Genomic DNA, 26070 nt, shown 5'->3' with positions numbered 1-26070 from the left:
ATGTGATTTCTGTTCAACTTTTCCATTATTTAAGTAATGAGTTAGAATGGGTAGTTTTATACTTGCATTAGTTTTACATTTCACCAGCAATCCATAAGAACAGATTAATATATAGTTAAATTGTAGAAGGAGATGAAGAAACAGATCACCTGATAGCATGCCAGAGAATGTGTTTTGAGCAGATCTCTAGTCAAGATTTCCATTATTCTTCAATTGTTAACAGAGGCAGTAAATGGTACATTGATATAATAATCGACCACTAAATTAGATCTCGCACCATCATTCAATGCATGGAACTTCAATAAAAGGCAAACATAGTCTTTTATCTTCTATACAAATAAAATTAGTATTAGCTCTTATTTCTGAATGGATTGAGTTGGATTGTACTTATAAATATCTAACAAGGGTACAAACATTGGAAAGAAAAAAACTACTAAAAATCTATTGACTCTAAGAAAAGACAAGAATATGACGCCTTGGAATCTTGAATCACTGCCAACGCCCCTTAGGTATACCAGGTTTTGAAATCCAGCTTAAATTTAGAATTCTGCAGAAAACCAGTGTGCTCTCAAGATCCTGCGGTTCCATCCCACGGGCTTCATCAAATCATCATCATGTGTGGAGGTGGCAATTTTGTCCCAGTCACTAATAAATCGGTCAAGTCGGGTTATGATGTATATCTAAAGGGTTAGGATGTATCTCTAAAAGGTTAAATGGGCCAGATGAAAAAAATTAGCTTGAAAAGGAAGTGATTCTGAAGGGAAAAAGCCACCAAAGTGTATTTCTAATGCCAAAACCGCTGTATCAAATTTAAAACTAGATTATTAGTGAAATTATATAGTTGTTGTAATCACATTTGAAACACTATTCTTTTATAAAATATCAAACTTCTAGGGAAACAAGTATTCTAGGTCATTCCCACCAGACTACTACAAAATTGACCAATTTTGACCTGAAATTGTTCAGACCTTCTACCTGACCCACCCATTTTGCCACCTCTAATGTCGGTCAGGATTAGATGGGTTCTCATGAGGTGGAAGGATGCGCTGCAAGAATCCGTTGATCATCTCGTAGCTTGTAAATGTGACGACAGATGAAGGAGTCGTCCTCAAAAGATTAGTTGCACAGCCGCGGTAGAATCCACAAATACCTTCTTTTTTGAAAACTTTCTTGACACAATCAATGACCCCCTTGTAATAGATTTCAGGGTTTCTGACTTGCCCTTGTTCTTGAAGCCTTGACCGAATCACCTGGCAGGTACGAATGCATTAGTTTTCCAAATTTAAAACCAAGTAGAGGTGGCAATAATAACCCAGATATATGAAAACAGGTTGATTTGGATTCTATTTATGTTCTTTTTTTTTTTGGAACGGCATTCTATTCTACTCCTACTACTAAATTACACGTTGCTCGAAACCAGGACTCTCGAAAAACCCCCAATTAATCCACCCCCACAAAATGTGGGAAGTGGGACTCGAACCCAGGTGGATCCTCCCAAGGTCAAAGACCTTACCAATGGACCACCAACCCCATTGGCCGAAGAAATAGCAACCTTAACCTGTCAAGAAAGCGGGTCAAATAGGCCGACGAAGTCCGAACAAGTCACAAGTTCTCTAAAGTTCCCTCAAATGGTTAAACCTCCTAGATTATTTACTTTTTAAAGATCATATTATTGCTGAAATCTAATAAAATTTTGTAACTAGCTTTTAAACATTAACGGTTTTCCTAAGTAGAACAAAGAAGTGCTGGTGGATCAACCCAGCCTATTGTAGCCTGCACTTACTGATCCGTGACAATCTTTGTCACACTCGGAAAACCAGTATAAAGAAAAAGTTAGATGAAAAGATTACCATAACATGGTCTTTTGGTCATATGGTTTGTAAACTAAAGGTTATCCGCTTCTAACTAAGTTAACCAAAAGAAAAGGAAGACAAGGAGACATGGAAATTATATAGGAGTTTATACTTATCTAAAGTCCATGCATACATGAGTCCATGTTTTCCAATATGCCCATGAAGCCCACGTGTCATAGATATGGTTATTGCATTGGTTTCTACCTTATTATAAAGATAGGGGAGCTAGTGAAACAAGAAGGGGGCTCTCGGATGAGAAACACAAAAAACTCTCATAACAAAAAAAAAAAAAAAACAAAGGCCTTTCATCTCTTTGTAGATATCAAAGAATGAAAGAGAGAATAAGAAACAAGAAAACAAAGCCTTTCACCTTCAGTATTGAAGAGTTAAAGAGAGCTAGGAGAAGAGCCTCTAGATAGTAGTTTTCATTGTAAAACATACAGTATATAGTATCAAATGGATTCTTTTTAGAGAAAAATACAAAACAAGGTTCTCCGACAATTATCTTGTCTTTTATCAACTTTTTCTATGTTTGTTCTATTACATTTGTATCCATTTGAAGACGTACCCGTGTCAAATCTTTAAACGAATCACTTACCAATTACCTGTTATGAGCCAAATCTATTTTGACCCATTTTCCCACCACCACCACTCCCAAAAAAAACAGGAGTAACTAAAATTACAAAATGAACTCATGTGGGTAAGTCATTAAAGAAGCGAGTATTTTGGACATGGACAAGGCAACAGCAGCTTTCCCAGGAATTAGTTCATTTGTAGTTGCATGATCTGACCAATTGAAATCGGCAAAATCAGCATTCCTTAAAGGAAGGTTATTGGTTTATGTCTAGGAGACTAGAATACCCTTTTCATAACAAATAAGCCAGCAACAGTTACTTTTCATATAAGGGTAAAATGTTTCAACTTTCATGGAGATAAGAGTAATAATTCCTTTGTGCCAAGTAACACTTAATATGTTCATAGGCTGGAAACTGGATGGCAACATGGCTAATTCCATCAAGAGAAGGCAAAAGTCCACTGTCAAAGACATATAACCCCTTTGTTTCATTGGTTGAAAAATACAAATGTGTAAGAGTACAGCATAAGAAGCATACCTGTACGGCTGTACCAACCTCGGAAGCCATCCTCCAGCATGACACGCTTCAAAGCTGATGATATGCTTGTATAAGGAACCACACCTGCTCTCATCCCTTGAGTCTAAACCAAAGAGAATTTAAACAAAAAATAACATATGTGCCGATTGTCGTCATGAATCGAGTCAACCTATCACTATGAATCACAAGATTCTGTTAAACAGAAATATCTTAGACAATCCATCAATAATTTAAATACTTTTATCAAACTTTAAACCAGTAAAAAAAGCATAAATGACTCTACTTGTGATCTCGTCTTAACAACCCACAACGGACTTGTGGCAATTGCCATTGCTGCACCAGCAACCGAAGCAGCTATCATGTTGGCACCAAAGCTAAGTTGGCCACTGCTATCAGCTACATATATTACAACACATACAATAACTAGAAAAAAAAAAAGAAGAATAATCCTGCTAATGCGGGGGCATCGGGTAATACAAAAACAAGCTCATTTTATGTGTCACACTCGTGTTGGACCAGATTTAAAAATGAAGCCATATTTGGGTTCAAGTCTTTTGGAGGAAAGAACCTAATCTGCTGGCAGCATAACGAAGGTTAGTTCACCCAATGCAGAGCATTAAAAGCTTGACTCATTCAAGTCATTTAAATGAGTCTTTACCCTAATCAGTTCCACTATCATTTCCTTAAGTATTTTCCAGCTTTTGATCTTTCCTGAGACTTTAGATCACTCATTGTCAAAGCAAGATTGAATTGTTTTGCCCTGGAAAAGTTTTCCAGCCACTTACATAAAGGCTCTCAAGTTGTATTGGAGACGTGTCTTCATTTTTGAAATAAACATCAGATTCTGAAGCTAACCAAAAGTGTTCATACTCGATACGGAATTGATAGTTGATCGTTCTTAGTGTAATGTTGTTGCTTAATCACTAATATCATCTTCTTTTGCCAAATTGATAAATTTTGGTCGTGTTTAAGTATCCAAGTCTACTTAGTGTTATTGATTCTTATTCTGTTTTACTAAACCATTCGACTAATGAATCACCAACCATGTGAATGAAGAAGCTCTTTGAAATGCCCATAAACAGCAAAATAAACCTATATGTAGGTAAAATCTATCAGTCAAAAATAAAAATAAAAAAAAACGAAATTAATCTTGTTCAAAATTATAACACCCGAGGAGCTAACTGTTCTAAACCACTAGAGGTACACTCACCGCCCAGAGTGTTGCGGTGATCCTGCAGATTTTAAACTACCTTTGCGTCCAGAAGGTATACTTGAAGCCGAGTTTTGATCAATTCTAATGGGCATACGAAAGTGGCACCTGGAGAGGCACCAGAAAAGACGTCGAAATACATGGATTTAGTGTTGCTTAGGTGGGCCAGGTCACCGGGTCGGGTTGCTTATTTGGGTTGGTCGTTGTTATCGGTTTGCTTTGTCTTGGAAACTTGGAATACCAAATATGGGCCAAATGACGGTCCAATTCCAAATCCAATCCTCCATATAAATTTGTACTTGTAATACCATATTAGCCTTTAGATCTTCCATCGTGATCAGATCAAAAAGTTATATCTAATGATGGCATTTTTGTAAATTTTTGGATGTCCGATGGCATGGAACATTCACAAAAACACGCGTGCCATATCTGTAGCTTCCTTACATAGTATTAATTTAAAATTTAATTATTCATCAACAAGATTTTTTAAAACTGTGCAATATATTTGATTTAAATTTAAATTTATAAATCTCATAAAATATAATCTTTTGGTTTCTTGGTATTTTAATTTGCTATAATGTACGAGTGATACTAATAACTTTTATTCTAAATTGTTAGTTTGTGATGCATGGTGCATCATAATTAGTTTCAAATAATCACGATACATCATTTTGATGTCAATATTTATATTAGATTTGAGTCAATAAATCATATTAAATAAAATTTTTGGTTTCTTTTAATTTTTATTTGCTATATGTTGTATTGATAACCTTTTATTCATATATATATATACTAGCTAATAAACTCGGATTCAACCCGGGCCGCTTAATTAAAATGTTAAAACGAACAAATATATAAACTTATGTATGTAATTTTAGAGAGTTTTATGTATGTCTGGTTCAACCTTATTTGCTTCTTTAGTTTGCTGGGTGGGGGTTTAGGGGAGTTCTTACACTTACCGCTCGTAATTGTTGGATTCCTGTTTGGTTGTATGCACATAGACATGTTTAATAGGTTTAAATGCCCTTTTTACTATGTATTGTCCATTTTGCGCTAAAGTATGTAATGTGGTGTCTGTTATTCTTCTCTAATTGTAATGTAGTCAGACGATATTCGACCGACATGTATGGTTACTAAAATTTTTACACTCTCTATCTTTTGCCTCTTGTTGGTGAGAAATCCTTTTGGAAGCAACCTCTGTACCTTCATGTAGGGGTAAGGTTGTCTACATTCTACCTTCCCCAAACTCGGCTTTTGCCGGATAGGGTATCGTTGTTGTTGTTGTATGTAATTTGTTGTCAATATATTACGAGTATATTTTTTAATATGGAGATAGCAATATACTTATAAAGATGAAAATTAATATATAAACTGATTAGGGTGATGAAAAAGTAAAAAGTAACTAACATAAATCAATGGTAGATATAAAATTAAAATTAAGGAACTTAAGAAAAACTAAGAAAAATAATTTGTAGAAAATAAAGAGCTTAAAGAGTGAAAATTAATTATGACATCATAAATTTTAGAAAATAGCTTAACAAAAAATGTTTACATGCCACATAAGGAAAAAAGTTTTAGAAACAATTCTCTTTTATTAATATAAGATATATATATATATATATTTTTACTAGTGTTCAGGCTCGTCCAATGGCGGGTAGTCTCAAAATATATTAATGAAAGCTTAAAAAGATATACCGAAATCAACTTGGAAATTAGCCACCTGAACTTTATCGGTCAAAATACTCTTAAAATTTTTTGTTCATTCACCGAGCTATGTATGATAGTAGTGTGTTTCTATGTATTTAATCCAATTTTAAAAAATACACCCAAACAAATTAACCATAAGAATCGAATAAACATCTTTGCATACAGATCCAGGAAAATTATTCAGAATAAAAAAGGAACCCAACCAAGGACATTCCAAACGTCGATCAAACGATTTTATCGGTTAATACAAAAAAGATGGGGAAACAAATTGTTGATAAAAAAAAAAAAAAAAGTCGAGCCAAAAACCTTGCAAAGTCATATCCTGTTATGTTAAATCTTAAACATAACGTGGATCAAATGGTTTTATCTAAAGGTATTATTTAAAATTGATATCATACTTTTCATAAGATCTGAAGTATATCTGTCATACACAAACTAAAATGATGAATTGTTCCATGCTAAATAACCATACTAAAATATTCAACACTATCTCAATATATAACATTTTTCCCCTGACAGAATGACAGCGGCTAAAAAATTACACCATTAATGAGCTAGTTTCAAAACAGATTTAAAATAATCATAGTCGATATATTAAAATAATCATAATCTTACTCATAGCAAAATTCGACTTTTTATCTAAAAGCTTATAAAAAATATAATCGTAAATCTTAAGTATACACCATTAATAAGCTACTTTCAAAACGATATCAAAATAATCAAAGTCAATATGTTAAAGTAATCAGAAACCTACTTATAACAAATTTAGACTTTATATCTAAAAGGTTATAGAAAGATATAGTCATAAATCCTAAAAGTTAATATAGGTTACAAATACAAAATTTAATATATAATATTTAGATTAGTTAAGTCATATATCACAACTTAATCAATACGAAAGTTAAAAAAGAAACATACGAAAATTAATTCCATAAAAATATTGATTCCTGTTTACCCATTTTTTTTCCAACTTTATTTAAATAAAAATTTTACAGTTTCTTATATTCTAAAAGTGTAAACTATATAATTTGAAAAATACATACCAATTCATCAACAAAGACCATCTCGAACATTTTGATGGTTAACATGTGTTGACTTAAGATCTTCAAGATGAACTAATGTGGTCATATTTTTTGTTGTTGAAGAAAAAGGCATAACGAACCTCAAACTAAATTAAAAGAAATAATAATAACAATAATATAAGAATAATTAAATGTTAAAAAGTAATAATAATAATTAATTATGTGCAAAGTATATAAAAGGAAAAACCCTTTTGTAGTTGATCGTAGTTTTTTTTTTGTCGTACGTGAGTTATATTATAGATTACCAATAAAACCGAAAACTGTAAATTAATTATTTTTAAATTGAGTGAAAATGTAAATTGGTGATGGAAAACCAAAAAGTGTAAATTAGTTATTTTTAAGTGTAAATTGGTGATGTAAAACTAAAAAATATAATTAATTATTTTTAAATTGGGTTAAAGTGTAAATTAGTGATGGAAAATCAAAAAGTGTAAGTTAATTATTTTTAAATTGAGTTAAAAGGTGTAAATTGGTGATGGGAAACCAAAAAGTGTAAATTAATTATTTTAGATTGGATTAAAGTGTAAATTGGTGATGGAAAACCAAAAAATGTAAATTAATTTAGATTAATATTAAAAAATTAGAGGATTAATAAGGATGAAGGATTAGGCTAAAGGAGGAGATTAAGGATGCCAAATGTACCCCAACCCCTTTTTTAGTTATATTATAAATAAATAGATAATCAAAAGTGTTAGTTAGTGATTCACAATGAGTCATATATTTTATTATTTACTAGTAATTTGTTACTGTATAACAAATAATCATGGTGCATCACTTTATTAATCGTGTGTATCATAATTTTTAAGGAAATCACAATGCATGGTTTTGATTTCAATATTTTATTCATAACCGTTCTTTTCTATCTATACAGTGATGCATAAATTTTTTAACACATTCATGACAAACCATTACGATGCACAAAAAAATAACTTTTTTTTTTTGTAATTATTTATAAGCCTCACAAAATATTCATTGTATTTTTTTGATTCACATTGATTCAATAATGGATTGATGCACAAATATTATGTAAGAATTGATGCATAAGTATTATATGAAAAAAGTGACTGCTATATATAATATGTCGTAAACATCAGTGCACAAGTATTTTGTAAGAATTGATGCACTTGTATGAGATAATCACAATGCCTATATGATGCATATTAATTATAAACTGTTTTAAACTTAGAATTTGTAATGCATGATGAAAGGTTTTGTTTCACATACATAAAAGTAATGTAACTTTATACTTTATCCGTCCCAATTTAAATGCCCAAGTTTGACTGTCAAAGTTTTTCTTTCGCAACTTTGACCATTAATATTAGGGATAAGTATCTTGGAATGTAACAAACTTTGAACGAATGTCTATAGTAGGAAATAACTAAAGTTGTTGTATGTAAACAACTTTAAAAAATGTTTATTGTATGTAAGAAAATGTATTCAACCAATTAAAATCAGACAAGTGGCACCTCTATATGGTTGCTACGTATGTTTTCTTACATACAATAAACATTTTTTAAAGTTGTTTACATACAACAACTTTAGTTATTTCCTACTATAGACATTTGTCCAAAGTTTGTTACATTCCAGTATACTTATCCCTTAATATTATTCTTTGTGTTTTATAATACTTGACGAAAGTTATATCATTATAAAATACATTGAAAACTTAATCGATTCATATATATTACATCAAGTATTACATAACACAAATAGAATTATAGACGGCCAAAGTTAACCATAAAAGACCGAAAATGTCAAACTATGACATTTAAATTGGGACGGAGGGAGTACTAATTTAATGAAGGGATAAGTACCCAGAAATGCAGTCAACTAATGCTCAAAAGTTATTGTGTGCACGAACTTTAGGTCAGCTTTATTGTATTCAGGAAACTTGTTCAATAGTCCTATGGCATGCAAAAGTGACCGGGTCAAAAGTTAGTCGGTCACCACTTTCACGTTGACCCGCTGACTGCTTATGTAACATGCACACAATAACTTTTTGGGATTAGTTTATGCACACAATTAAAAAAAACAGATTATTTTTTTTCAAACTTGCCGAAAACTGCAAATATTCGTCGGAAAACTTAAAAATCCGATTAAACCTTCGTTTATTCGAATTAGACCATGAAATTGGCACCAAAATACTCAAAAATCAACCGCGAACAAACCCTCGGCAAAAGTTAAACCAATTGAGACTCGCCGGATAATTCATCAACTCACCGAAAAATTTAAAATCACCATAACTTTGCTGTTTTTTCTAGTTCTGGACAACAATTTTGAGCAGTTTGGTGTTAGTTTCAAGTCAAAACTCGAATAAACAACAAAGTTATGGTGATTTTAATTTATCCGGGGAGTTGGTGAATTTTTCGGCGAGTCTCAATCGATATAACTTTTGTTGAGGGTTTGTTCGCGGCTGATTTTTGAGTATTCAGGTGCGAATTTCGTGGTCTAATTCGAAGAAACGAAGGTTTAATCGGATTTTTAAGTTTTCCGGCGAGTATTTGCAGTTTCCGGCGAGTTTGAAAAAAAAATCTGTTTTTTTTTAATTATATGCATAAACTAATCCCAAAAAGTTATTGTGTGCATGTCACGTAAGCAGTCAACGGGTCAATGTGAAAGTAAACGGTCCCACATAGTCATTATCCCGTTTTATGTTCACAATAACCAAAACTTCAATTTCGTGAACACAATAAAGCTGACCTAAAGTTCGTGCATACAATAACTTTTGAGCATTAGTTAAACTGCATTTCTGGACACTTATCCATTTAATGAAAAACAGTTTTATATGTGTTTAATGTAACTTTAGGGTTAAAGATCGATGTTGGGCTGTTAGACTAGTAGGAGTAAAGCGTTAATCGGCCAAAAAGTGCTCTAGAACGCCTAGAAACGCTCAAGGGACGCCAAGCACACCGTTCCAAGCGGCGTTCTTGAGGAAAAAAATGGTGACACCCGCAGGAAAGAGACGCGGTGAAAAGTGGGAATCTCAAGGCATGAGGAGCAAGACTTTTGTCTACTTTTTTGTCTTTTTCTATATATAATATCAATATATTATATTCAAGAACCCTATCTAAAGATACTCTTTGCTCCAAGAGAACCTCTATATTATCACCTAATGCCACATGTTACAAATAGGTTGTGGGAATAGGGTTCTTGGAACCCCTTTGCTCCTACTAGTCTTAATAGAGAAAGCAACTAAATGGATGAGAGTGGGAGGGCTGATTTTTAAGGAAGTTCCAATGTAAATTTGGGAGGTAATTTACAATACTACCGTTGTCTATCTTACTATATAACTAAGATTAGATAGTTTTAGTCTTATTTGGTATTAGACTTTGATTGCCACATCATACTTTTTCATATTTGTCACACTCTCTTTTTTTTTGACAAGACTTTTAATGAATAAATTAAATAAATTTAATAATCTATATATAATATAAAATTTAAGTTTTTAAATCAACTCTAAATCTTCAACCTCTCTCTTCTTAATGATCATGATAAATGTTGAAACTTGATTATACAGATGGTTTGATAAATGTTAAACTTTGATTATTATGACCATCCATTAATAAAGTTCTTTCATATTCATTTTTCTTTATTGAAACAAATAAATGATAATGAATGGTAATATTGAATCACCACTTTCAATTCGTAGTTTCAATTGAAACAAATAAATGATTTGAAATTTGTAAAGTTGTATGGAATTAGAAGTAGCATACAAGTTTTTTACTAACAAATGTTGATTTCAATGTTGGTTTACTTTCAGGATTTTTATTATTTGCTATATGTTTTAGTTTTCGTAGTTTCTTCATCAAGGCAAGGAAAGGTATAATCTAATTTCATTTTCTATTCTTACAAGTTTTAAGTATTCTAATTGTGATGATATTATTACAGATGGTTGTTGGAACTTTTCTTTAATTCTATACTACAAGTTCACAGTACATATATGAAAAAATGCGAGCTGCTCCAATCAACACGCTAAATTCACACGGATCTGTCATGATCATTGAACATTTCGTAAAGGTTGGTAAAACAAGATTTTATCTTTTTTTCGTCATTCACAATCTCATTTAAGTCATTTTGTATATGTCGTGGTAAGAACCTGTGCTCTTTATTACATTTTATTATATGTATATATTATGCGTTGAGTTTTTCAAACGAATTTTAAAAGTGAAGTATTTATACATGCAATCAATTAAAATTTAATCATGTCGTGCAATGCACGGGTTTTAAACCCTCGTTCAATTAAAAATGATTGATACGGTTGTGATTATTTTTCCCTATATTTATGGATAGTTGTTAGCCTTATTTAAGGTAATTCAACTTTACAATTTTTTAGTCTAATTAAATTAACGACATTTATCAATATTTTATATTTATATTACAACTAGAATTAGAATAATCTAATTAAAACTCCTCAAACACATTTTTTAATGATCAAATAATATAATTGTCATGTTATATTTTGTTTAGTTGATACTTTTTTTTAATGTATTTATAGTATATTATTTTTATTTTATTAGCATGGTACCCGCACGTTGCAATGGATACCATTGACAATGCGTTCGATGTCGTGATTATCAAAAACAGTATCAGTGAACAATTAATTAAGTGAGATACCATGATGATACCGTAGCGTCAATATCAACCAACAGTAACAAAAAATACACGTATTAACAATATAAGTGGATATTCAATTGAAGTGAAATTGTGAAAATAGTTTAATTAGGAATGTTTTAATTGAAATAAAGGAAGGACATTCTTGTACATTCGCATGGTTACATTTCAACATTTGATGAGAGAGAGTGCTATTTCTTTTATATAATAGTATAGATAATAATAATTACTATTGTTATTATTAACATAACATTATTTTTCATTCAAAAATTCATATAACTTACAATTATTTTTATTTTCCTTATTATTATTATTGTTTTTATTTTATAAAATACCACTTCCATTAGAAATTAATAGGATTTGCAAGAAATTATTATTATTATTATTATTATTATTATTATTATTATTACTCTCACATATAAATTTGTTTTAAGTTAAAATTAAGTTTAATTAATCATCATTTATCATATTTGACATATATCATATATTCATAAAATCATAATCTTGTTATTTATATCAGTCGTAATATGATCATTTTTATAATACTAAAAATTATGAATAATACTTTAGCTGTCAATACATTTCTTATTTACGTGTTCGGTCAGGTACGAATAACTTCCGACTTTAATCTAGGTCTAAATATAAAAAATTTATTAGTAAAGGACACATGTCAAACCCATATCATGTCTTACATGTTTTAGGAAAATACTTATTTTATTTTACACATTTCTTAGTTGTATATGATTTTAAGTGCAAATTTATACTTAGTTCAACATTCAAGTAATATTATATTTAGCTTTTTATTTTTATTCTCAATTTTGATTATATTTTTTCGATTCAAACTTTTCTTTTACTAAGTTTGTAAATTTATACTTATATGATTTTAAGAGAAAATTTTAATGTTATATCTTTTGTGTGGCTCCAAAAATAGCTCACCGTGGAATTGACAAAACCTTAGATAAGTCAATGTCAATTAATATGACTAGAGTTATGTTTGCGTAATGTGACGGTGACGGCGATGTAATAAAAGCGGTGGTGATAGCGACGACGGATAGTGGTGGCACGCAGAGGTAGCAGTCAAGGACGAAGACACTTTGGGGGCAGTGGAGTCAACTGTCATAAGTTTATTTTTTGAAAGTCATTAATAATCGAAGCATTAAGTTTGAGATATATCTCTCCATTGGGGGAGTAAAAAATTTGAGTTGTTTCGATTTATAATAGAAAAAATGAAGAAAGGTTAAAAAAAAACTTATTTTGTTTGGGTATGTAAATGTATATTATTTTAATAATCATAATATATATATATATACAAATCAATTATTCATAAAAAATATATATTTCGGGTTTATTGCATTATGATTGAATACGTTTTTATTTAATAAGGTCGACCTTGTCCGATACGTGTGGTCTTTATTTATTATAAAAAAAACTATCTAATTATGAGTGGTACACCCGGTGTGAGAAACGAAATTCTTTTGAGAGTTAATTTTCCATTCTCGAGCTTTATACATGATTGGATACGACTTGTAAAAATATGACAAACGATAATTAAATTTGCCCCCTCACAAATTTTTTTTGGCTTCGTCTCTGATAGCAATGATAACAGCGGTTGCGAGCAGTGTGATTATTGATTTAATATGCTTTTGATGAATTTGTTGAAACTTAAAATTCAACAAAAATGAGTTTTACTTTATAATATAGTATAGAAGTATAAATATCATATATTTTTATTACGAGTAATATTTTGATTAATTAAATTAAAAATGAATGTTTTTTTTGAGATTAACAAGATAAAATATAGATACTTATTTTGGAACATCGATTATAATATTGATTTTTGAATAATACCTCAATGCTTTTATCAAACCCACTAACAACAAAACTTTGTTTTGCTTAACTAATGTATATACGAGTAACATGTACTAATTGAAATGTAGGCCATCTCCAATAAAACGTGTTCCACAAAAACTTATTGTTTGTTCAGTGTGTCATGATGGGGGTTACAAAAATGCCCATTAAAATGGGATAACTTCGAAAAATATACAAACATAAAGTTCATAAAAGATACATAGCATAGATTACAAATGGACTTAAAAACAATATTACAATTCATTTTCAATTTTACATGTTACATTTGATATATTATCTTAATTCAAAGCGATAGATATGTTTGGAGGCTTGCATTTGTGCACTAATTCTAGACTTCTAGTGTGATAGTGAGGGCAGTTATAGTGGGGGCCAAAAGACCCTATCAAACAGGCTGGTTTGGGTTTAGAAGCCAACGAGAATGACCATGAACTTTATATTGTTTTCAAAGTATTCAAGAGAGTGATGTTGATTGATCCAATAGTTTGCTAAATTACTTTCATGTTTATCATTCTAGTTTTACCTTTAGTCTTAAATTGCCAGCCATCAACCACAATATATATTTGATAATAACGAAGAATAGTCAAGCTAGAGGTTCAAAACTTCTCAAAATATGTTTGTTTATGTTATACTAGCTAATCAACCCGGATTCAATCCGGGTAGTTAAAAACATGTTTTTATTATAAATACAAGATAAAAGTATTTGTAATAGGTGAACTTTGATGTTAATATTATTGAATTTAATACAACTTTGAACATAAAAATCATTTGAAAGATTCAAAATGCCGATACATTTTGTATACTTGAAACTTTTGGATATTTGAATTAGTACATATATAAAAGTGGTTTTAAAAAAAATGGAGAGTCGACAATATTAAAATGCATGTACAATTACTAATAAAAGAACCATACTTGTGAATTGAGATGATGCATGTCAAAAATACGTGAGAGAAAATAATACGTGAAAATTAAATGATATAATTGGAAAGGAAGGAAAAGAAATAAAAAAAATTGTTAAATTAAAAAGAAATACTTTTGTTATATGACATCATCTATTTTAAAAAATAAGGTCTATAGAAAATTTTTAGTTTGCCACATCAACTTTTTACTAAAAATATGTTTTAAAAACAATCCTCTTTTATTTATAACCTTTAGTCTTAAATTGCCAGCCATCAACGACAATATATATTTGATAATAACGAAGAATAGTCGAGCTAAAGGTTCAAAACTTCTCAAAAAATGCTCGTTTATGTTATATAGTACATATACATGTTATTTTGGGTAAATGTTTTATGCCGGTTAATTTGTTTTTTTTTTTTTTAGATTAGTATTTTTAAAATAATCTTTTTAATGTCATGAGTATATGCTAAATGAAATTATAACTTTTTTTTTTTAAAAAAAATTTGTATTCTTTAAATTGGTAGAATAATTGTTTTTTTCTTAAGATTTATTATTTTCATTATCGCTAACCTATAATTTCCGTGTATTTATGCAATGAATAAATTCATGCAACCCATGTCAAAATGGACCGAGATTCTTTAAAGATAAAACTCAACTTTAATGGTAAAACTGACATCTTGACCTTTTTGTTTAAAATCAAAAACTAATATTCAAAAGCCATATATATTTGATCTTAATCTAAAAGATGTGCTAAACTTTATTTATAAAATTAAACACAACTTAAGAAATCCATTCTATCAAAATATATTCTAGCATTTTCATCTTTCACATTCACATCACCCCCTCAAAAAAAAATTGATTACCCCTCATTCACAATTTCAAATCACTACAAAACTCTTATACTAATTAAAAAATAAAATAAAAACAAAAACTCCCAAATTTTTACACCCAAGAAGTAGTAAAATAATTATAATGTCATCATAACTTAGCTTTTGATTATTTATATTTATATTATTTGATATTTGATGTGTTATTTTCAAGAATCACTTTCTTGAATTAAAAATCTCACCTTTTTGATCGCAAATACGAAAAAAGAAAATAAGAATCACTTTTTAATGTAATTTCTCTCTTCTTTATTTTAATCACACTTTTGTTCCCCTGTCATTATTAAATTAAATTCCCATTAATTAATTCACTGAAATATCTCTGTTTGATGTTTATTTGACCCTTGTTCCATTATTTTTCTTTTTTAATTTATAGATAGATATAGATATAGATTTATACATAAAAGACAAAGAAAATGCATATATACCAATATTCTTAAATGATTGAGAATAATGTAATTAAGTACTACTACTATAAACCAACAGCTGGCATTAATGATTTCATAGTTCTTGTTCTTGTTATTTCTTGTAGGACAGATGTGGGATCTTCAACTTTGAATTTATAATCATAATTCTATATGGGTAAGTTCAAGATCTGTTTACAATTACTTTAAAGTCTTAGACTTTAATTATATATATATATATATATATATATATATATTTGTGTGTATAGATATATTCATTCTAAAGTTGTTTATTTGCATGTATGTTTTCTTTGTTTATTTTTGCAGATTGAACCTTCAAAAGCCCAATATTTAAACTGCCCTGGTGTTTTAGAGTACATTTTAGGGGATTAATTTGATTTCCAAGTTATGGGTCAAAATTAAAATCTGGGTATATAAATTTGCGGGAAAAGGTTTTTGTTTTTTAGCTAAGAAAGTTGTGTGGATATGGGATCAAGAGTAGAGAGACATCAGCATCAGCAGCATGATCTTGTGCCATTAGCTGCATTGATTAGTAGAGAGATGAGAAATGAGAAGATGGAAAAACCAACTGTTCGGTATGGATATGCAGCTCAATCGAGAAAAGGCGAAGATTTTTTCATGATGAAAACAGATTGCCAGAGAGTTTCTGGTCAGCAATCTTCAAACTTTTCTGTTTTTGGGGTATGTTATGTCATTCTCGATTTTTCGCTGATAAAGTGTGAATAGTCTATTAATATTTGGTCTCTGTTGTTGGAGTGATTTTCGGTCTAAAGTTACTTGCTTTATCATCAGAAAGATGAAATATATGAGAAATTTAATTATGGTAGTACTAGTGCATACATAGGTTGGGGATCATGGATTCATTTGTTAGCTTTGTGAAAAAAACTTATTTGCTAGCTGTATAAAATGGTCATATCATATATGAATTTGTAGATATTTGATGGTCACAATGGGAATGCTGCAGCAGTTTATTCAAGGGATAATCTATTAAACCATATTTTGAGTGCAATTCCTCGTGGTCTTGGACGTGACGAGTGGCTTCAAGCATTACCAAGGGCATTAGTTGCAGGTTTTGTTAAGACGGACAAGGAGTTCCAGAGCAAAGGTATTTCACCTCTGCTCCTAGTTAGCAGTTTTGCCTTTCAATTTTAGTGTAACTCATGGTTGAAATTTTGCAGGTCAAACTTCTGGAACAACGGCTACATTTGTAATTGTTGATAGATGGACGGTGACGGTTGCATCGGTTGGAGATTCTCGTTGTATTCTTGATACACAAGGTGGTGATGTGTCTGTATTGACGGTTGATCATAGGCTTGAAGAGAACCAAGAGGAGTGAGTAATTCTATTAAAATTTGAGTTTTAGAATCTTCTTATACTTCCTTTTTCGTTGTAAACTAGCCATCTTTCTTGACAAACTCACATAAACGCTATGGATAAAGCGAAAAACCAACAAATCACACTTGACATGTTTGATCACAATTCCCTATTCTTGGGGGGTTTATGGTGCTTTTTTGCCTTTTTTATAAGGACGGTGTTACTAGACGAGGATTGTTGATTGTGTTGTAGTGTTTTTTCAGAAGAGAACGGGTAACGGCTAGTGGAGGGGAAGTTGGGCGGCTCAGTATCATGGGTGGTGCTGAGGTGAGCATTTTTACTATCAAATGCTTACAATTTTTGTATGGAACTTTGTTGATCTCATTTCTATTATATTTTTGTAGATTGGTCCACTTCGTTGTTGGCCAGGAGGGTTATGTCTTTCTAGATCAATCGGGGACATGGATGTTGGAGAGTTTATAGTTCCCATTCCATATGTAAAGCAAGTGAAGGTACCCATTGCTAATGTGTTTTTAGTTATACTTTCACACGACTTATGATACGAACCCATCCCATAATAGGTTTGCATCATGCCCTAAGCTAGGTGTAGAACTCACTCTCAAAAGCTAGCTCGAAGGAGGAGGGAACACCTAGGCTTATAAACCACCAACCAATCCCATACTTGGCCGATGTGGGATCATATCAATACCCCACCCTTTGAAGAGCCAACGTCCTCGCCGGTCACGGCTATGTTGGTCACGGTTGGCACCCTTCTCCTTGGGTCCAAGCCACCACTCCATAGGCCGCCACTCCGAGCGTTGGAACCTCGAAAGGTAGGGTTGGCTCTGATACCAATTGATACGAACCCATCCCATAATAGGCTCGCATCATGCCCTAAGCTAGGAGTAGAACTCAGTCCCAAAAGCTAGCTCAAAGGAGGAGGGGACACCTAGGCTTATAAACTACCAACCAATCCCTTACTTAGCCGATGTGGGGTCATATCAACTTAATACCACTTACTTATGATATTGTTTTTTTGTGGATCCCATCCTGATTCTAAAAGGACCCACAATTGCATTTTTATGTTCTGACTTGATAAAAATCTTTGTATTGGGTAGTGGTACTTCATACTTGGATATCTCTTCATCTTAAAATTTGAATTCTTTTTTGGTGTAAAAAGTTATCAGATGCTGGTGGAAGGCTTATAATCGCATCTGATGGCATTTGGGATGCCGTGTCATCCGAGATGGCTGCAAAATCTTGTCGTGGCTTGCCTGCTGAACTTGCTGCTAGGCAAGTAGTTAAGGTAGCTTATGTACTTTATGTTGCAATGGTCTTATAGATGTGGACTTTTGTGGTCAAACGATTTGCTGTTAACTTCTTATAATGGTTATGAATTTCACGATAGGTGAAAGATAGTCGCTAAATAGCTTACAGATGGCACATTAATAGATGGATTTTGAAGATTGTATGTATGCTTGTAACGTTTCACACCAGTGATGAAGTAAAAACACCAGTCCATTTGACCTCAAAAGTCAAACTTGACTAATTTCTTATTTTGTTACTGGTTGTTCAGGAAGCATTGCGAACAAGGGGATTGAGGGATGATACAACCTGCATAGTTGTGGACATAATTCCTCCAGATACTGCAATGTCACCACCATCACCACCACCTAAAAAGCAAAGCAAGCTTAGATCTTTCTTTTTCAGAATAAAATCTCTTGCTTCCGATAGTAAACTGTCAAAAAAACTATCTGCTGTTGGCGTCGTTGAGGAACTTTTTGAAGAAGGTTCAGCCATGCTTGCAGAAAGGTTAGTTTCTTTTGCTTGTGAAATGGCATTTACATTTTTCTCTCAACAAGGCGGTAAATAGCTTCTTTTTTTTTTTCCTGCACAATTTCTGCCCCTGCCAAGGGACATTTAGCCATCTAATTGATAACTATGGCCTAATACTATTCAATATGTTGTAGATTGGGGAATGACGAGACCATTGGTTCACAGACATCTGGTCTTTTCATGTGTGCTGTTTGTCAAGTTGACCTAGCAGCAAGTGAAGGCATATCAGTTCATGCTGGTTCCATCTTTTCTACAAGCTCAAAACCTTGGCAAGGTCCTTTTCTGTGTGCTGGTTGTCGTAACAAGAAAGATGCCATGGAGGGAAAACGGCCCAGTGGAGTCAAAGTCGCTTAACACCCATAATTTTCCCCCAATTAACCCTCAACTGACCCCTTATTCATTGAGCTAAAGATTTCATTTGAATGTAGAGGAGGTTTGACTAGGTTATGTATATGTGGTAAGTGCGAAATAAGGTTGTAATGAGGTGTAGCATATGATAGGATGAGAATGTAGGCTCTGAGATCGCTTATTATTTCAATTCTTATAGTTAAGAATAAATAAGTTAGGGCTAATACCCCTACTAATTCCATGGTCTTTTAATGTACTGTTGTTTTCAGTTAATGTTAAATATTATGTACAGTAGTTTGTATAATTTTGGCCATTATTTGGAACTTTTAAAATGCTTTGCAATTTGTGTATGGAAATGACTATTATGTTCTTTATATTTGAAACCAGCATAATATGCATCATCTAGTGCTATAGTGGCAAAGACAAATATGTCAGCATTCTTGTCCTCGAAGATGCAGTATCACTGGTGGAAATACTACGGTTAGCCAACTGAATCCCCCCTTTCATACTAAAGGAGGAATGTCAAGTGACATCATAATGTGTTGTTGTCAAGCCAAGAGGGAAGCCACATTGGATGTATGACGTCAATGTGTAGATATTTCAAGGTGTTTTTGGTGTGTGTGGGGACGTGATTTGGGCGGGGGAATAAGGCATACTTCAAAAACGGGCTTTGGCGGGAGTAGGGCTTTGGGGACGTGTTAAGGTGGTGTGGTGATATGTTGCAGGACCTAGGTGTGAAGGTGGTTGATAGTTGTGAAGGTTGTGTGTTGCTTTATTTCAAATTCGGTTTTGGCGGCAGTATGTATATATCTATATATCTATATATCTATATGTGTATATGTATGTATGGGAGAGATGGGAGAGATAGGCATGCTTTAATTTAAAAATTAAGGATATATGCATGCTTTAATTTGAATATAATATAATAAAACATAAATTAGTTGAAGTAGATATGGGTGGTACGTACGGATTGTTTGTTGTTTTACACTAAGCATTTAATGCTAATTGTGTTCCCCATACGATCCATCTTCACCTGCTTCAGCTCAAGGATTAGACACCACTGTTTATGAGTCTTGAGATTTACAATTGATTGGTTGGTAGAAAGAGAAACATGTATATTGTGTGATCAAACCTTATCACAAACACACCATCCCAAGTTTTTCACTCACAACTCTCTCACCGGCTATTACAATCAAATTTCATGGCTACCAACCAAACTTTGCTTGTGGAACAATTAGATGCTTCAAAAGATTTCATCAACACGAAGGTGAGGATAATCCGTCGTTGGATTAATCCCTGGCAGAGGCTTGAGATGGTGTTGGTTGATGAGAAGGTAACCCTATATGTTTCCTTGTATGGTAGCCATATCATAAATATAAGAAAAAAACACAATCTTTTAATTTCTGTTCTAAGTTTTTCTATGTTATTTTATAGGGTGCAAAAATCCAGTGTATGGTAAAGAAAGACTTGGTTCCTATCTTTGATAATCTGATCAAAGAAGATACTGCGGTTATCATCAAGAGGTTTGGTGTTGGTGTGAATGATGACCCTTTCCCTGTGGTTAAACATAAGCTAAAGTTAAGCTTTTACAAAAGTATAGAAGTGCAGCATGGTGTAACTTTTACTGGTCCTGCTTATGGATTCTCATTCACCCCTTTCAATGAAATAAATGTGACCAAAGCTAGAGATAAAGATACCCTTAATATTGGTTAGTATGATTAAAGTGTTTTGTGTTTTTGTTTTTGTTGAACACTGAAAGATTTATATTTTTTGGTGGGAACAGATGTCATTGGTTGTGTAACTTGGTGTGGGAATCTGGAGGTGTTCAAGTCAGCAACAAATACCTCAAAGAGGTTCAACATGGAATTGAAAGATCTGGAGTAAGTTTTCAAATATCTCTCTTTGAAAGTATACTATATAAGTGCATCTATGTAGTAAAAAGTACATGATATTCTGTTTAATGTTTCAGTTTTCTTTCTTAGATTTGATGTACTAAAAAGTTGTTTATATTTTGACAACCTGGGGTATACTATATCCGTGCATCTATGTATCTATATTAAGTTTTGTGTCTCACAACCTCACAGCATGTAGACTACTATATAAGTGCATGTATGTGTTTTGTAATTGAAAGTATTTGTCAGTTGAAGTAAATAAAAAAAGAATACAGTTAAAAACATATTGATGAGGGTCTCATAGCACACTTGCACCAGTTTAACTGTCCTATTTAATAGAGAAATTGAACTAAATGAGTTATTATCAAATCATTGGTAACATTGAATGAAATCGGTATTTGATGTATATATGTAGTGGTGTAACCCAACGTTGTACTTTGTGGAATGATTATGCTGTTCAACTTAATGACTTTGTGGAGAATAACAAATCTGAAGAGCATGTCATCACCATCATGCAACATGCCATCATAAACGAATGGAATGGTAAGTGCAAGGATTTGGATTGAATTTTCTTGTCCCACATTATCACTGTTATGTTTAATTTGGATTCACTTTTCTTTACCCAGAAAATTTGACTGTCCAAAGTGATAAGTTTAGTACAAGGATTTTCATAAATGAGGATATACAAGAAGCAAATGACTTTAGGAGGAGGTATGGATATATACCAATATTAAGTTAGATCATAATGATTTGTTTTTTTCAACTTATTTCTCTACAAATCTTATTATTAGGTTGATACTAAAGGAAGGAGCTGCTCAAGGATCACATATAACTTTCACAACACAAACTGTTTACCCAAATCGGTTAGAGTTCATCTTAAACCGTGATAAGAAACAATTGGACGAGGTTAGAGAAGCTGAACAGGTAAATTTAAGGTCACCTCATACTAACTTATGACCATATTACAGTTTAAGTACTTATGCATATTTTCATCGTCATATTGAATTTATTTGCAGCCTGGAGATGTTGTAGTTGTGGCCACAATAGCTATGCTTGAACCACAGTTTGGATGGTTCTTTATTGCTTGCAAAAAATGTTCAAAGAAAGTCATAAGCAAAATGGAGTACTTGGAAATTGCCGATGAAGAAGAGCTCACTGATGAGCTTATCAATGCTCCCGGTGACAGTATCTGGTGTCGAAAAGAAAAAAAGATAGCAACAGAAGTTGGACCCAAGTAATAGTGGAATAGTGTTATACATTTTCAGTTTATACTAAAAATATAGAGATATATTTACAGGTTGATAATATATGTAGCATTTTTTTTGCAATAGTCTTATACATTTACATTTTAACTTCAGGTTCAGAGTCACCATGAGAGTCCAAGACAGCACAGGCATTGCCTCTTTTGTAATGTGGGATAGAGATGTCCAGAAGCTACTTGGTTTGTCTGCCTATGATATCCGTCAAAGACAACTGAATAATAATGATGATGAGACTTACCCGTATGAACTTGAAGGGTTGCTAAATGTGAAAGTTGCATTTAAGATAAAAATAGACAAATACAATGTGAAACACAAGGGCAGTGCTTATACTGTCAACAAGATGTGTGATGATCCTGATATCATTGCGGAGTTAGAAGATGAAGAAAATGACAATGAGGTAGTCACTTAATATGCTATTAGAAATTGTAATGATGGTAATTAGTTAATTATATTGGCTATAATGAATATTACAATATGCTAACATGTATTTTATTGATGTGACTAGGTTCAGCAACAGGAAGCCATGCTAGAAATTGTGTTAGCTGTTAAGCTTGCTGAGGAGTCGCAAGGTGGACCCGATTCAAAGGTATTTATAATAGATCAATACTTGATTATGATTGACAATTGTAAAAAAATAAAATAATTCTCGCCTAATGTTGGCATAGTTGTTTTGTGGTATATTTGCAGGATGCTTTCTCTGTTACTGGCGATTCTTTAGCCGCCGAGATTGAAAAAGATTGTGAGACCAGCCCTTTGCAAAAGCGACCTAATGACACTCCAGGTGTTGAATCAACAAGTAAGTCTGGAAAAAGGGTTCGCAAGGCGAAAATATACTAAAACCCAACACTCATCATTCTGGTTGAAGGTAATTGTCTTTTGAAAGTATGTAGATGTGATGAACGTATATCAATCTACTATGATGTGTGTTTTAAACTCTCTTTTGAAACTGTGTTGACTATCAATCTCCGAACATATTCAGACTAAATGTCGGGTTTGTAATGTGGTGTGCTAAACTTATGTTTTGTACTAGGTTTGTATCATGTTTCATGGTGGTTGTTTTGGATAAGGAATCTCTAATTCAATTAGTTAAACATACACACACACTCAATTGGTTAAACACACACACAGAGAGAGATCTTGTGGAATGTTAAGGAAAGTTTAAAAAACTGGAGAACAAGATATTATAGAATAAACAGTGTACCAAATGTATAAAAAATGAATGTACAAACATAACATAAGCATAAAATAACCCACAAATTGTCAATCACTTAGTTTAACCAAACATGACAGAATATGAACAAACATAAAATAGCCACAAGTTACATACTACAAAGGGAATGTCAACACCATAAACATAAGTAGTGTAATATTACAGACCCAGTTAAGACATAAGTTGTTCCATCATTATACACATGCTACATATATTACAAATCCAAAATGAGCATGACTAATATCCATACCATTAGGCTTGATACCAAGAAGTTTTCAAAAGACAACAGAGATAAAACCACATTTAGTTCAACACAAATGAAATTGTTCAACACACATGAAATTCCACAAGAGGTCCATCAACAAGCTGCACCACATTGAGTTCAAAGCGTAGTTCCTTACCCCTTTCAACACCACATTTTGATGAAACCTTATACCAATCTGTCATGAGAACAACATGTGTCTGGTCATCATCTTTGCGAGCATGATACATAATTTCCAGCTTGGCCTTGAACTTCAAACTCCCCACATACACACATGCTTTGGTAAAGGTATCAAGGTGATTATCACGAACAAAATGATTTGGCACCGTCTTCAAATTACAATGTTAAAAATGATTAACACTAATACAACATAGACAAGATGAAAACAATTTTCAACATTCTTGATTAATTGAGTTAGTCATACCAGTCCATTGGTGGTAAATGAGTGTTCTATCAATCTTTTGAAGAAGGATGGTCTGTCAAGAGAATGTTCATGTCCAGCAATATTGCGGATATGACTGTTATTTTGTACGTCTTCTCCATCACTCTCTGTAAGATACTCCTCAGACACTGTTGGCCTTACACTTCTTGGTGCTTCTCTAGCTGTAAGTATAAGATGGTCACAAGGTTAGTGTAATTAAAAGTAAAATCTGTGCAAATTAAAACTGTAATACAAGTTGTACGTCTGACAATTACTTACATACTGCAACAGCTGCAGCCGATCCAATTCCACGCTCATTAAAGTAATCAAACAAGTAAAATCCTCGCCCAAGATTTTTTAACTTGATTTTACCACCCTCTTCAACCTCCTCCTCAGTGCACAGATTAGTCCACTTACTACCAGTGATACCCACAGCACGCCAAACAGTTGGAACAACGTGATCTTCTTCGCTTTTGACATCATCATCAGTATGATCAAAAGAAGAACCATCTGCATCTTCCTCCTCATATATTACTTCCACATCTTCAATCTGATGTGGTCCAAAAATGGTAGCAGTCTTGTCGGTTTTACGATGATATTCCACATTCAGGTCATCAAGAAAGAACAATGGTGGATACTGAGATGAGTCAAACATTCCGATAGTTACTAATCAGCCATAAAGGATTACAAGAATGAATACAAACGTTTATATACCTCAGTATGTGGTGTTTAATCATATCAGAAACTCTAATTCATTTATGACTTTATACTACATTTATATACTTAATCATATAAATATACACATATATATATATATATATATATGAAAATCACACCTGCACACAATGAAATACTTAATTAAAAACAAAGAACAAAGTGATGTATAAACCTCAGTATGTATTATTTCACCAGTCACTTCAATTAAACATATGTTCACATATGGTTCTGCATTAGCATTCACCAACACTTGCTTGGCCGCACAATCAAAAGCAATAACATCCAGATTCATATTCCTCCTAAGTCTGAAACAAAGCTGGCTGGTATCTGGTTGGATACATACAGTAACAAATTGTTGCCAGCCAGCACCAGTCAGCATCAGTCTACCATCAGCAAGCGATACCAAACGAACATTGTAAGCACGCCTATCATGATCAAACAGTGTAACCGCCCGTAGGCCTGGTGTCACTTTGTTCTTAACTACTCTTGGTAGTACCTAAGATAACATATGATATTTATATACCTTTAGTATTTTTCACCGAAAATTATAAAATTTTCCAAAAAAAATGGTGAAAAAAACAAAGTCTATCTCAAAACTCACCAAACATTCTAACAAAGTCTCTTTTTTCAAAAGGTCAACCAGAAATTGGAAAGTAATCTATCCACAAATATTAGTGGTGGGTTCAAAGAATAAAAGAAAGTTCATGTTAGTAACTTTACTATATTCCAACCCCACTTGTGGTCCTATATACAAAAAATGTGACCTTTTGAAATCAACAAGTATACAAAAAACATATATGAAACTATGCGGGGGACAAATCTGTATTATATAATCAACAAAAGATCTTTCATACTCATTCTATCACATGGCTGAAAAACCCAAAAAAACAAAATGCAATGAATTAAAAATTCTGAAACCCTAAATGATAAGAGTTTATACTAAATTTATATATTTAATCATATCAATATATATATATACATATATATATATATATATATATATATTCAAATCACAGATGCACTAAATCAAATACTTAATAAAAACAAAGAAAAAAGTGATGTATAAACCTAAAAAACACAACCTCCTATACACGACAGTGTTAAACCAGTGTTGTATATACGGTGAACTAAAAAATATATATACAATCAATGGCAATC

General features: G+C 32.3%; 2 protein-coding genes and 1 long non-coding RNA gene across 3 annotated transcripts; 2 read left to right on the top strand and 1 right to left on the bottom strand.

Annotated features, from left to right (window-relative positions):
- Positions 1-187: 187 nt before the first annotated feature.
- Positions 188-3899, bottom strand: LOC122610065. Its single transcript, XR_006325444.1, has 2 exons — positions 2966-3899; positions 188-1250 (listed from the first exon to the last, which is right to left on the bottom strand). It is a non-coding gene; the product is annotated as an uncharacterized LOC122610065 (long non-coding RNA).
- An 11812-nt stretch (positions 3900-15711) lies between these two features.
- On the top strand, positions 15712-19452 carry LOC122610063 (probable protein phosphatase 2C 15). The gene is made up of 9 exons (XM_043783045.1): positions 15712-15807; positions 15957-16331; positions 16584-16755; positions 16829-16982; positions 17228-17291; positions 17369-17476; positions 18145-18270; positions 18541-18776; positions 18935-19452. The coding sequence occupies exons 2-9, from the start codon at positions 16116-16118 to the stop codon at positions 19152-19154; spliced, it is 1296 nt and encodes a 431-aa protein (XP_043638980.1). The 5' UTR covers positions 15712-15807; positions 15957-16115; the 3' UTR covers positions 19155-19452.
- An 897-nt stretch (positions 19453-20349) lies between these two features.
- Positions 20350-23139, top strand: LOC122610812 (replication protein A 70 kDa DNA-binding subunit A-like). Its single transcript, XM_043783766.1, has 10 exons — positions 20350-20481; positions 20583-20856; positions 20932-21028; positions 21456-21583; positions 21667-21751; positions 21832-21964; positions 22057-22274; positions 22399-22699; positions 22808-22888; positions 22990-23139. The coding sequence occupies exons 1-10, from the start codon at positions 20350-20352 to the stop codon at positions 23137-23139; spliced, it is 1599 nt and encodes a 532-aa protein (XP_043639701.1).
- Positions 23140-26070: the final 2931 nt, after the last annotated feature.

Source organism: Erigeron canadensis, chromosome 8 (genome assembly GCF_010389155.1).
Source record: "Erigeron canadensis isolate Cc75 chromosome 8, C_canadensis_v1, whole genome shotgun sequence".
In the NCBI taxonomy this organism is placed as follows: domain Eukaryota; kingdom Viridiplantae; phylum Streptophyta; class Magnoliopsida; order Asterales; family Asteraceae; genus Erigeron; species Erigeron canadensis.
This window is presented reverse-complemented; position numbering and strand designations above follow the sequence as displayed.

Excerpts from the sequence above, each read along its gene's own strand:
- LOC122610063 (XM_043783045.1), top strand. The coding sequence starts at position 16,116 with ATGGGATCAAGAGTAGAGAGACATCAGCATCAGCAGCATGATCTTGTG. Across the intron at positions 17,477-18,144 it reads CATATGTAAAGCAAGTGAAG|TTATCAGATGCTGGTGGAAG; the intron begins GTACCCATTGCT and ends TGGTGTAAAAAG. Across the intron at positions 18,271-18,540 it reads CTGCTAGGCAAGTAGTTAAG|GAAGCATTGCGAACAAGGGG; the intron begins GTAGCTTATGTA and ends CTGGTTGTTCAG.
- LOC122610812 (XM_043783766.1), top strand. The coding sequence starts at position 20,350 with ATGGCTACCAACCAAACTTTGCTTGTGGAACAATTAGATGCTTCAAAA. Across the intron at positions 22,275-22,398 it reads GCAACAGAAGTTGGACCCAA|GTTCAGAGTCACCATGAGAG; the intron begins GTAATAGTGGAA and ends TTTTAACTTCAG. Across the intron at positions 22,889-22,989 it reads AAGGTGGACCCGATTCAAAG|GATGCTTTCTCTGTTACTGG; the intron begins GTATTTATAATA and ends GTATATTTGCAG.